This window comes from Lolium perenne, chromosome 2 (genome assembly GCF_019359855.2).
Source record: "Lolium perenne isolate Kyuss_39 chromosome 2, Kyuss_2.0, whole genome shotgun sequence".
In the NCBI taxonomy this organism is placed as follows: domain Eukaryota; kingdom Viridiplantae; phylum Streptophyta; class Magnoliopsida; order Poales; family Poaceae; genus Lolium; species Lolium perenne.
The window spans coordinates 79,991,557-80,004,482 of record NC_067245.2 but is presented as its reverse complement, the minus strand read 5'-3'; the positions used below and the strand labels follow the sequence as shown (position 1 = coordinate 80,004,482).

The following is a 12,926-nucleotide window of genomic DNA, read 5'->3' as shown; positions in this document are numbered from 1 at the left end:
ATCACTCCCTGTTTGAGGACTCTGCCTTCCCTCGACAATTGCCGGCCCAAATCTGCTAGGGCTGAGATCCAATCTCTGAATCGACAAATTCGGTGTGAGCTATATGGGCCAACTTTGTTACGCCGAACTTTTACCACGGCGGGGCCCAGGCCCAGTTGGAAATGGACGATCCAGCCACACAAAGATACTACTACAGCCGTACAGAAGGATGGCTCGTTCATCCCCATTTGGCTGGAAAAAAAAAGCTCCCTTCTCCATGAGAGTGACCATCTGTCCATCCGTACAACAACCACAGCCTAAACCCTAGGCGAAGCCGGCACGCCGCGCCGGCGGACGGCATCTCTGTGGGGTGGCGAGAAGTGGGCCCCGATTTCTAGCCTTCGGTACTCGCAGAGGAGGAGCTGCGGCCAGCTGACGGACGGCCGGCGATTGGGAGCGCAACAGGGGATTCAGGCCGGGACGGCATTGGAGAGGACCAGCAGGCACGGTTAAGGCGGGAGGCCTGCGGCCATGTGCTGGAGCTACTAATTTAGTGCTCGCACTGGCTGGTTCCGTCGTCCGGCGCATTTGTGCTCTCAATCGAAAAGGCAAGAGAGGTGAGGAGATATATGTATCCCCAATTTTTGTTATTACTCTGCATTGGTGTGGCCTGAAGGATTGATATAGGGTAGGATTGGTAATGCTCGGTTTTGTATTTTATAAATGAAGTTAACAACTTTGAGCTTGTATCTCAGAATTAGATAAAATCCATGCAAACTGTTTGTGGAATAACAAGATAACCATATAGGTATGCAATTCTATGCCAATTTCTGGAATCGATTTTGGACCTTTGGTTCTTCAGTATTCTTTTAACCTACAACAGATGGATACACAGATGCAACTTTTACCTTCCATTGTAATGCTGTACGCAAGTTCCGATTTTTTTTCTGTCTCCTAACACAATTTATTCCATTTTACCTTTAATTTTGTTGACGCCCATCTTCTAACCTAATAACTCTGCCAATCATTTGTATTCAGGATATTAGGCTACAGAATTTGAAACTCTTTATTCCTAAAGGGAAATGCTACATCAATTTATCACGTTTCTTCCTAGTCTTAAATTTGTGTTGCATGGTGTAGTTGCACTTACGAGAAGTTTGATCCTCTCCATCAGGTGGACCTTGTGTGCTGGTGACTGGTATATACGTGTATGTACAACAAAATGTCCAGCAACAGCGGTGGAGGTGCAAAGCAGAAGGGTCCTCGAATTGCTCCACCTCTTGTGGAACCTTGCTTACTCCAGAATCTCAAGCCTCCTCATGCTCCAGACAGTCCTGCCACTGATCTGAGATTAGCTCAACAGCCTTATCCTGGACATGTAGTCCTCCCGCGTCCATGCACATCTTGGCCTCTTCATGCGCCCTCGTCCCCACCATTAAATCCTACGAATCCACAACAAAATGGGGTATGTTCTCTACTATATTACCTATTTTGCACTAGGCCTGAAGGAAAACAAATAGTTGTTGCTTTATTGTTGTGCTGCTCTTTTTCATCGGTAGGAAGCGGTGGGGGATGTGGTGGCAGCCAATGTTAATCCTGTGATTGATAGCTGCGATGAGATGATGTTGCCAAAGGTAAATACACTATTTGACAGTGAGGATGAGGCTTATGAGTTCTACAATTCGTATGCGGAGAAGGTGGGCTTCTTTGTTCGCAGATCAACACTCTGGACAACATCAAAGAACATCATCACTAGGAGGACATTTGTTTGCTCAAGAGAAGGTTTCCGGGAGAAGAAGAAGGGTGCCAAGGAATCAAAATGCCCACGGCCTGAAACAAGAATTGGTTGCCCAGCGAGCATGACCATCCGGCTTACTGCCAATGGCAAGTACCGTTTGACGGAATTTGTACCAAACCATAACCATCACTTAGCAACAGCTTCTACGATTCATATGTTGAAAGCAAAGAAAATTAGGCGTAAAGCACGGGCTGTGAGGGAAAATCTGGTGGATGATACTGTGGTAACGCCAGAATTTGAGAATGAAGATAAGGCATATGATTTTTACAGCAGATATGCAGGGAAGCTTGGATTTCACGTGAGAAGGGCAAGCTTGACCGTGAATGCTGAAAATGTTATCACCAGAAGGATGTTTGTTTGTTCAAAAGAAGGGTTCCGCGAGAAGAAAAGAGGAGCAAATAGAGTAAAGAAGCCTCGTCCAGAAACCCGAACTGGTTGCCCAGCGTGTCTGGTCATCCGACTTGCACCTAATGGCAAATATAATGTCACAGAGTTCGTTACTTGCCACAATCACGGGCTTGGTGCTGCAGCAGCTTCTGATCTTGTGATGGAATCACTGACTGAAATTTATCAAGATTACAGAGTCGGTCTGGTTGATAAATCACCAGGTGTTTCTACGGGCAAGCAAAGCCTTATCGAAGACCATGCCACTTCAAGCTGTCTAGAAGCTAGAAGTTGGAGAAGGTACAAGCGCAAAGTTCCTCACTGTGGTGATGTAGGTGCTTCTCTGGAGTACCTACAAAAGATGCAGCATGATAACCCTTCATTTTTCTATGCTATAAAATCTGACGAGGATGGAAACTTGACGAATTTTCTGTGGGCAGATTCAAAATCCATCATGGACTTTGCCCACTTCGGTGATGTAGTATGCCTTGATTCAGGTTATGCACTGCAAGGCTATGGTAGGCCGGTTGCTTTGTTTACAGGTCTGAATCATCATAAACAGACTGTCATCTTTGGTACTGCATTGCTTTATGATGAGAGCTTTGAAGCTTTCAGATGGTTATTTGATACTTTCAAACTGGCAATGAATGGTATCCTTCCCAGGACATTGTTAACTGAAAGATCTCCTGTCATAAGTGAAGCTGTCGCAACAAGTTGGCCTGCAACAACACATCGTTATTGTGTCTGGCAAATTTACCAAAATGCTCTTCAGCAGTTGAATCATGCATTCCATGGGTCAAGAAATTTACATTGCAACTTCAAGAGGTGCCTATTTGATTGTGACGATGAGGCAGAGTTTTTGATGGCGTGGAGAGAAATGTTGGCAAATTATGACCTTCAAGATAATCAATGGCTAGCAGACCTGTTCGCCCTTAAAGAGAAATGGGCATTACCATATGGCCGTGACGCATTTTGCGCTGATATGAAAAGCGTCCAGCAGAAGGACAACTTGAGCAGTGAGCTTAAAATACATTTATCCCTAGAACGTGACCTTTTGAGTTTCTTTGTGCAGTTTGAAAGATTATTGTGTGATCGTCGGTCTGCAGAACTGCAAGCTGATGTGAATGCCAGCCAGAGTACAAAGAAGCCACCTTCGATGCGAATATTAAAGCAGGCTGCCGATATATATACACCTGCTGCCTATAAAATGTTTGAAAATGAGTTTGAGTTGTACATGGATTGCATGCTATATAACTGTGGCGAGATGGGCACAATTTGTGATTATAGGATAACTGTCGAGGACAATCCGAAAGATCATTTTGTTAAATTTGATTCACGTGATTCAATGTCACGTTGTAGTTGTAAGGGGTTTGAGTTTGTAGGGATTCCATGTCGCCATATGCTGAAGGTACTTGATACTAGGAATATCAAGAACCTTCCTCCTCAGTATGTCTTGAAAAGGTGGAGGAAGGATGCCAAATCAGGATCTTCGAATGGTGGTTATGAATACCCTTTTGATGGTGATCCTCAGTTGGCCCAGACAAAGGGTCACAATTTACTGTGCCGAATATTCAGTATAGCAGCGGCTAGAGCAGCTACTTCTGTTGAATCATTTGCATACATGGAAAACCAATTGAACACACTTATGGGTCAGGTGGAACAATTTCTTGAAAACAGAACCCCCGACATGGCTGCTATCATTGGTGCTAATTGTGATCGTACTCAAAATATGGTCACAGAAGGTCTACACAGTCATACTAATTTTGTCAATGGCTCTGCTGATGGTACTTGTTTAAGCATGATCATTTCCCCCTTTTATATGTTGTCACATCTATTAACGGTGCTAATTGTAATGCAGATTCTCTAACCTTCCCCTTCACACTGAGTGCTGGTACGTTGGATTACCGCTAGACAGGTAACCACTTTCTTGCTTCAAGTACTAAGCATAGTATGAGAACTATCATGTTATTATTGTTTTTTTTTATCACAGATAGAAATGCTCCGCTATACTATGCTGGTTCTGATCTATCACTGCACCCAAGATTTATCATTTGTTTAGTGATCTGTTTGGGAAAATGTTTGTCCATCATCTCCTGCCATAAGATATTAAGTTTGGCTCACTCCTTTGTTCAAACAGGTGCTAGACGATGGTATATCTGGCTGCAATACCGAGTTGGTGGTGCGTAGAGATAATCAACGAGCGGGGAATAATGATGATTGACACCGGCTGTACAGGTCATTTTCGGATAGATTTATTAGAACTGCCGGAACTTTGCCATTGGCAACTTCATTATTCTGACATGGTGAGGTATATGAGAAGACATTTCTTAACTACAGTTCCACCTACCCGTGCCATGGCTCCTCACACTGAGTGAATATATGGATTGCCTCCTCGATTGCTTTCAAGTGGTGAATCCTTATGGGCGCTAATGACCCCCCAGTGTTTCAATGTCGGCGTGATGACGGAACAGGTTGTTGCATTTTGTGTGTGATGTACATGTCACTCCGATAGTTTGGTCACCTCACACCTCTAGATGTACTAATATAGAGCAATGAATGTTTATGGCATCTGTACCTCTATGTGATATATTCTGGTTATTCATTTTTACTGTACCGGCTATTCTTTTGTGGTGTTGTCTCCTTTCATATGATTTTGGTGAATATGGAACAAGATAGCTTGTACTCCGTACAAACAACAGGCAATGGCAAATTTCCAGGCCCTTGTTTGAACGCAGGGAACTTCCTTTTGCCGAATAGGCCTACATCAAAATATGTAAGATTCACAATTGCACCGCTTTGATGATTTCTTTTCTCTCATTCTCTATCTGTTAGCTCTGGTGAACAGTGAACACTCTTGTCCAGGTATATGTTTCTTCGTATTGGAAAGAAGTCCAGATGACCCCCCTAAGTATTGGGTTTAGGACATTAAACCCCCTCAAGTTTGGATTGGGGCACTTAACCCCCCTAAGTATGAAATACCAGCCAAATAACCCCCTTTGCCCACTGATGGCTGTTTTGGTCCATGTGGACAGTGGTTTTGCCGCTGGCCTGGACATCCACGTGGCGCGGGATTTGGTGAGCGGGCGCAAGGTGGGGCGCCGGCGAGCGGCTCGACTGGTCGACGGATGAGCATGGGGACAGGGAGCTGCGTTGGCGTGCGTTGCTGGAGCACACCAATGCCAGGATCGGATCGAGGCTGGCGTTGGCGAGGTGGAGACGGTCACGCACGCGTTGGCGATGGAGCAGGAAGGAAAAGGAGCGCAGAAACGGAGACATGGCCAGATGGTGGAAAGCTGCAGCTCTGCTGTTGCTTTGTTGAAGAAAAATAGGGGACAAGGGATTGGAGCTAGGAGATGCATGCGGCCAGGAGCCTAGACGGCCGGAAAACGAAGAAGAAAACAGCGGCGCGGCAAATTGAAGAACATTGCCGACGCGTGATTCGACCGGAACGCGGCCGTGGTAGGATTTGGACAGAAATTTTGGCAAACGAGAGAGGAATTTTGGGGAGCTAGGATTTATGGCGGCCGGACACGCGCAGCAAGGAAAGCGGAGGCAGACTGACGCGGGAATGCGGGAGCCAAGAAGAAAAGGGAGCGCTTGGTGGCCATGGAGAGCTACAGCCATGCTTGGCTTGGAGCGGACACGGTCGGGCAGCGAGTTGGTGGTAGGAATGGATCAGACACAAAACGGTGGCGCAGGATTTAGATCTGGGACGCGATCGGGAGCCACTGCTCGGGAGATTGAGGCAAGCGCTTCGACGAACTGGATGCATGCGCGACACGGACGTCCAAGCTGGCGGCAAAACCACTGTCCACAGACCAAAACAGCTACCAAAACAGCCATTAGTGGGCAAAGGGGGTTATTTGTGTTGTATTGTGATCCAAATTCATATACTAAAGGGAGGCTAACTTCTGACGAGCGGAGCGAGGCCCGTCGCCGGAGGCTTGGTACGGTACGGATCGTTGGCACCGCCTATATATACATCTTGTAAGCCGCCGGCTAGGGTTTATCAGATTATAAGATAACCCACGGCGTTTGTAAACACCTCCCGATATAGTGAAGTTTTTGCTGGCTGGCGCCCGTGGTTTTTTTCCCCTTCTGTGTTGGAAGGGGTTTTCCACGTTAAATCTTGTGTCCCCTGCGTGTGTTCTTGTTTCGTTCTTCGTTATTTGCTTGTCGCTTTTATAACAAGTGGTATCAGAGCCCGTGTTTCAATCTAGGGTTTTTACGACATGTCTTCCTTGAAGTTCGATCTACATTTTGGATTACACCACGAGATTTTCTCTGTGGCAAGTGAAGATGAGGGCGATACTTACCCAATCTTCGATGCGGATGAAGCTCTTGATGGTTTTGGCAAGAAAGATGCCAAGACCTGGACCGACGATGAAAAGAGGAAAGACCGTAAGGCTTTTTCATTAATTCAGCTTCATCTATCCAACAATATCTTGCAGGAAGTGCTGGCTGAGAAATCCTTGACGGGCTGTGGTTGAAACTGGAATCGATCCGCATGTCCAAAGATCTAACCAAGATAAGATGCACGTGAAGATGAAGTTGTTCTCTCACAAGCTGCAAGAAGGTGCGTCAATGATGAATCACCTATCGATCTTTAACGAGATCGTTTCTGTTTTGCTATCCATGGAGGTAAAATATGATGATGAGGAGCTAGCTCTTATCTTGTTAGTCTCGTTGCCTAATTCTTTTGTGAATTTTCGAGACACCTTGTTATACGATCGTGATGAACTAACCCTTGCCGAAGTTTATGAGGCCCTCCGGCGGAGGGAAAAGATGAAATCTATGGTGCGAGCAGAGGGTTCGTCATCTAAGGCAGAAGCAATCGCAGTCCGAGGCGGGGACCGAGAACAGAAACAACAACTACAACAACTACAACGAGAGATAAGAGCAAGACCGACGAGAGGTCGCTCAAAGTCCAAGGGACGAGATGGTAAGTTCTGCAAATCTTGTAAGAAAACTAGCCACAATATTGATGATTGTTGGAAGTTGCGGAACAAAGAGAAAAGAAACGGTACTTACCAACCGAAAAACAAATACGAGGGTGATGGTAAGGATGCTTGTTGTTTCCAGTGATAATTACGATGGTGATTGCCTAGTTGTGTTTCTTTGGTTGTGTTTCGGTAATGATGAGTGGATCCTTGATTCTGCATGTTCGTTTCATATTTGCCGTAACAAAGACCGGTTCTGGGTTCTTATGAGTTTGTGCAGAGTGGAGATGTTGTGCGTATGGGAGATAACAACCCACGTGAGATCGTGGGCATTGGCTCCGTTCGGATCAAGATGCATGATGGCATGACACGCACTCGACGGATGTGAGACACATACGGCATGGCCAGAGAAATTTGATCTCTCTCGGTACCCTTGATGTTGACGGGTACAAACACTCCGGTTCTCGCGGAGTTACGAAGGTATCAAAAGGTTCTCTCGTTCACATGATTGGTGATATGAATTACGCAAAGTTATATGTTCTTAGAGGTAGCACTTTATGTCCGGTATTGCTTCGCTGTTATTCCTGATGAACCTGGTAAACTAATCTGTGGCATATGCGTCTTGGACATATGAGTGAACATGGCATGACAGAATTGCACAGGAGAGACCTGCTAGATGGCTGCAATTTGAGTAAGTTTGAGTTCTGTGAGCACTACTTTTTTCGTAAGCATAAAAGAGTTAAATTCAATGCTTCCGTTCATACCACTAAAGGGATTTTAGATTATGTACATGCTGATGTGTGGGGACCTTCCCGCAAGACTTCTCTTGGTGGTGCAAATTACATGCTTACTATCATAGATGATTACTCCAGAAAAGTGTGGCCTTTCTTTCTGAAACATAAATCTGATGTGTTTGATGCTTTTAGAAAGTGGAAAGTTATGGTAGAGAAGCAAACAGAAAAGAAAGTTAAATTGCTTCGTACTGACAATGGCATGGAGTTTTGTTCTACTATTTTCAATGATTATTGCAGCGACGAAGGCATTGTCAGGCACCACACCATCCCATATACTCCTCAGCAGAATGGTGTGGCGGAGAGGATGAACAGAACCATCATCTCCAAGGCTCGCTGCATGTTGTCTAATGCTGGTATGCATAGACGTTTCTGGGCTGAAGCAGCCTCCACCGCCTGTTACTTGATAAACAGGTCACCTTGTATTCCGCTTGATAAGAAAACTCCCATTGAGGTATGGTATGGTTCACCTGCTGATTATTCACAGTTGAGAGTTTTCGGTTGCACTGCTTATGCTCATGTTGATAATGGAAAGCTAGAGCCTAGGGCTGTTAAGTGTGTGTTTCTTGGTTATGGTTCAGGAGTTAAGGCATACAAGTTATGGAATCCTGAAACTAAGAAAGTTTTGCATAGCAGGAATGTTGTCTTTAATGAGGCTGTTATGTTTTATAAGAGTTCATCTACAGATGTTACTGATGCTGTTGATTTTTCTGATAATTCTGATGATGAACAACAGAGGATTAGCGTGCAGGTGGAGCACGTGGAGGAGAAAGAAAATGATGTTGCTGAAATTGATAACATTGTTGTTCAGCACTCACCACCTGTTTTGTGTAGGAATTCGTTGCATAGAAAACAAAAAATTTCCTACCGCGAGAACGCAATCCAAGCCAAGATGCAATCTAGAAGACGGGAGCAGCGAGGGGATGATCAAGACTAACCCTTGAAGATTTCCAAAGCCTATAAGAGTAGGCTCTTATTGCTGCGGTAGACGATCACTTGCCGCTTGCAAAAGCGCGTAGAAGATCTTGATCACGGTACCACAATCGGGCAGCACCTCCGTACTCGGTCACACGTTCGGTGTTGATGAAGACGACGTCCTTCTCCCCGTTCCAGCGGGCAGCGGAAGTAGTAGCTCCTCCTTGAATCCGGCAGCACGACGGCGTGGTGGCGGTGGCGGTGGAGATCTCCGGCGGAGCTTCGCTAAGCATATGCGGGAGAGATGGTGGAGGAGGGATGCTAGGGTTTGGGAAGAGGGGCGCCGGCTAGAGCACCCTTGAGGGGTGCGGCCATGGTGGTGGCTTGAGTGGCCGGCCAGCCCCTCTCTCCCCCTCTTTATATAGGTGGAAGCCCCAAGGTTTAGGTCAAAGAGTCCGAATAAGACCCCAACCAAAACCTTCCAAGTGTCCAAACCTAGGGGGAGTGGGACTCCCCCCTTTCCTTGGTGGGGTGGCCGGCCACCATGGTGGGGAGTCCACTTGGGACTCCTCCTCCCTTAGGTTGGCCGGCCAAGGTGGGTGGAGTCCCTTTTGGGACTCCACCTTCCATCCTTATTTCTTCCGGACTTTTCTAGAACCTTCTAGAACCTTCCGTAGAACCTTCCGGATCATTTTAATTCACATAAAATGACTTCCTATATATGAATCTTATTCTCCGGACCATTCCGGAACTCCTCGTGATGTCCGGGATCTCATCCGGGACTCCGAACAAATATTCGAACTCCATTCCATATTCAAGTTCTACCATTTCAACATCAAACCTTAAGTGTGTCACCCTACGGTTCGCGAACTATGCGGACATGATTGAGTACTCACTCCGACCAATAACCAATAGCGGGATCTGGAGATCCATAATGGCTCCCACATATTCAACGATGACTTCAGTGATCAAATGAACCATTCACATACGATACCAATTCCCTTTGTCACGCGATATTTTACTTGTCCGAGGTTTGATCTTCGGTATCACTCTATACTTTGTTCAACCTCGTCTCCTGACAAGTACTCTTTACTCGTACCGTGGTATGTGGTCTCTTATGAACTCATTCATATGCTTGCAAGACATTAGACGACATTCCACCGAGAGGGCCCAGAGTATATCTATCCGTCATCGGGATGGACAAATCCCACTGTTGATCCATATGCCTCAACTCATACTTTCCGGATACTTAATCCCACCTTTATAACCACCCATTTACGCAGTGGCGTTTGGTGTAATCAAAGTACCTTTCCTGTATAAGTGATTTATATGATCTCATGGTCATAAGGACTAGGTAACTATGTATCGAAAGCTTATAGCAAATAACTTAATGACGAGATCTTATGCTACGCTTAATTGGGTGTGTCCATTACATCATTCATATAATGATATAACCTTGTTATTAATAACATCCAATGTTCATGATTATGAAACTAATCATCCATTAATCAACAAGCTAGTTAAGAGGCATACTAGGGACTCTTTGTTGTTTACATATCACACATGTACTAATGTTTCGGTTAATACAATTATAGCATGATATATAAACATTTATCATAAACATAAAGATATAAATAATAACCACTTTATTATTGCCTCTAGGGCATATCTCCTTCATTTTGCAGCAAACAAATAGTTCCATTGCTGCTGATAGACCGAGGCGTAACAAAGGTCCACGCCCTCGTTTAATTGAAGAATGTAATCTTGTTCATCATGCTTTGAGTTGTCTTTGAGCAATTGGAGCATGATACTGAACCTGCTACATATACTGAGGCCGTTGCATCCGTTGACCGCGTGAAGTGGATTTCTGCTATGCAAGAGGAGATGCAATCACTTGACAAGAATGGCACATGGGATGTTGTGCCCTTGCCTAAACGAAAGAAGGTTGTCCGCTGTAAGTGGATATTTAAAAGAAAGGAAGATTTGTCTCCTAATGAGCCTCCGAGGTATAAGGCAATGTTAGTAGCAAAAGGTTTTAGCCAAATTCCAGGTATTGATTATAATGATGTATTCTCTCCGGTTGTGAAGCATAGTTCCATTCGTGCATTCTTTGGTATTGTGGCTATGCGTGATCTTGAGCTTGAGCAGCTAGATGTAAAGACTGCTTTTCTGCATGGTGAGCTTGAGGAGGAGATATACATGGACCAGCCTGAAGGTTTTGTTGTGCCTGGTAAGGAGGATCTTGTTTGCAAGTTGAAGAGGTCCCTTTATGGTTTGAAACAGTCTCCAAGACAGTGGTATAAAAGGTTTGATTCGTTTATGCTTGCATATGAGTTTAAGAGATCTAAGTATGATAGTTGTGTTTATATCAAGTTTGTTAATGGATCACCAATATACTTGCTGTTATATGTTGATGATATGTTGATTGCTGCCAAGAGCAAGAAAGAGATCACTACTTTAAAGTCACAGTTAAGTAGTGAGTTTGAGATGAAGGATCTTGGTGCTGCTAAGAAAATACTAGGTATGGAAATTACAAGAGACAGAAAATCTAGTGTGTTATTTCTTAGTCAGCAAAATTACATTCAGAAAGTTCTTCATCGTTTTAATATGCATGATGCAAAGCCTGTTAGTACACCAATTGCTTCTCACTTCAAATTGTCAGCATTGCAATGTCCTAGTGCGATGAAGATATTGAGTACATGTCTCGAGTTCCATATTCTAGTCTTGTTGGTTCTTTGATGTATGCCATGGTTTGTTCTCGTCCCGATATATCATATGCTATGAGTTTGGTTAGTCGATACCTAGCTGATCTGGTAAAGAACATTGGAGAGCTGTTCGGTGGATTTTCAGTACCTTCGTGGCACATCTAAAGCTTGCTTGAAGTTTGGCAAGACCGGTGAGGGACTCGTAGGCTATGTGGATTCAGATTTTGCTGCCGATTTGGATAAGAGAAGATCCCTCACAGGTTATGTGTTCACTGTTGGTGGATGTGCTGTGAGTTGGAAGGCAACGTTACAATCTGTTGTTGCCCAATCTACGACCGAAGCAGAATATATAGCAATTAATGAAGCCGGTAAAGAGTCTGTTTGGTTGAAAGGTTTGTATGCTAAGCTTTGTGGAGATGATTCTTGCATTAACTTGTTTTCTGACAGTCAAAGTGCAATATACCTTACTAAAGATCAAATGTTCCATGAGAGAACAAAGCACATTGATATCAAGTACCATTATATTCGCGACATTGTTGCTCAAGGTAAACTGAAGGTATGCAAGATAAGTACTCATGATAATCCTGCTGATATGATGACAAAGCCAGTTCCTGTTTCCAAGTTTGAGCTTTGCTCAAGCTTGGTTGGTATAACTGTTTAGCCCAAGTGGATGTTGGCGCCAGCAAGTGTTTTTCCCTTTGTTGTTTCAGGAGATTGTTGAAGTTCATGCTACAAGATGGAATTTGTCTCAAGGTGGAGTTTGTTGTATTGTGATCCAAATTCATATACTAAAGGGAGGCTAACTTCTGATGAGCGGAGCGAGGCCCGTCGCCGAAGGCTTGGGCCGAAGCGTAGCGTAGTCAGAAGTTAGCCCATACGTCGTGCCCTACAGGGACGCCTGCGGGGGGTGCGGGGGGGGCGGCAGCGGCCCGCGGTTGCCGCCCCCGCGGTACGGTACGGATCGTTGGCACCGCCTATATATACATCTTGTAAGCCGCCGGCTAGGGTTTATCAGATTATAAGATAAACCCACGGCGTTTGTAAACACCTCCCGATATAGTGAAGTTTTTGCTGGCTGGCGCCCGTGGTTTTTTTTCCCTTCTGTGTTGGAAGGGGTTTTCCACGTTAAATCTTGTGTCCCCTGCGTGTGTTCTTGTTTCGTTCTTTGTTATTTGCTTGTCGCTTTTATAACAATTTGGCTGGTATTTCATACTTAGGGGGGTTAAATGCCCCAATCCAAACTTGAGGGGGTTTAATGTCCCAACCCCAATACTTAGGGGGTCATCTGGACTTCTTTCCTTCGTATTGCGAACTCTTTTGATGTGGTTTGCCTAATGTTCAACCGTGGCCCTTGGATTGCGCGCGGACGGCCTTGATCAAGAGCGGCCGACTTCCCTTATCGCACCCTAAACGC

General features: G+C 44.9%; 1 protein-coding gene across 3 annotated transcripts; it reads left to right on the top strand.

The window, feature by feature from the left end:
* The first annotated feature begins 206 nt into the window (after positions 1-206).
* LOC127333067 (protein FAR1-RELATED SEQUENCE 5) lies at positions 207-4,785 on the top strand. 3 transcript variants are annotated; one of them, XR_007870896.2, is made up of 6 exons: positions 207-596; positions 1,154-1,444; positions 1,539-3,945; positions 4,020-4,076; positions 4,299-4,396; positions 4,499-4,785. XR_007870896.2 is itself a non-coding variant. In XM_071826083.1 (6 exons), the coding sequence occupies exons 3-5, from the start codon at positions 1,190-1,192 to the stop codon at positions 4,070-4,072; spliced, it is 2,715 nt and encodes a 904-aa protein (XP_071682184.1). In that variant the 5' UTR covers positions 207-596; positions 735-787; positions 1,154-1,189; the 3' UTR covers positions 4,073-4,076; positions 4,299-4,785. The 3 variants fall into 3 exon arrangements, 2 of the variants coding, with proteins under 2 accessions (XP_071682184.1, XP_051215347.1); XM_071826083.1 differs by adding an exon at positions 735-787 and having other exon boundaries at positions 4,299-4,785; XM_051359387.2 differs by having other exon boundaries at positions 4,299-4,785.
* The last annotated feature ends 8,141 nt before the right edge of the window (positions 4,786-12,926 follow it).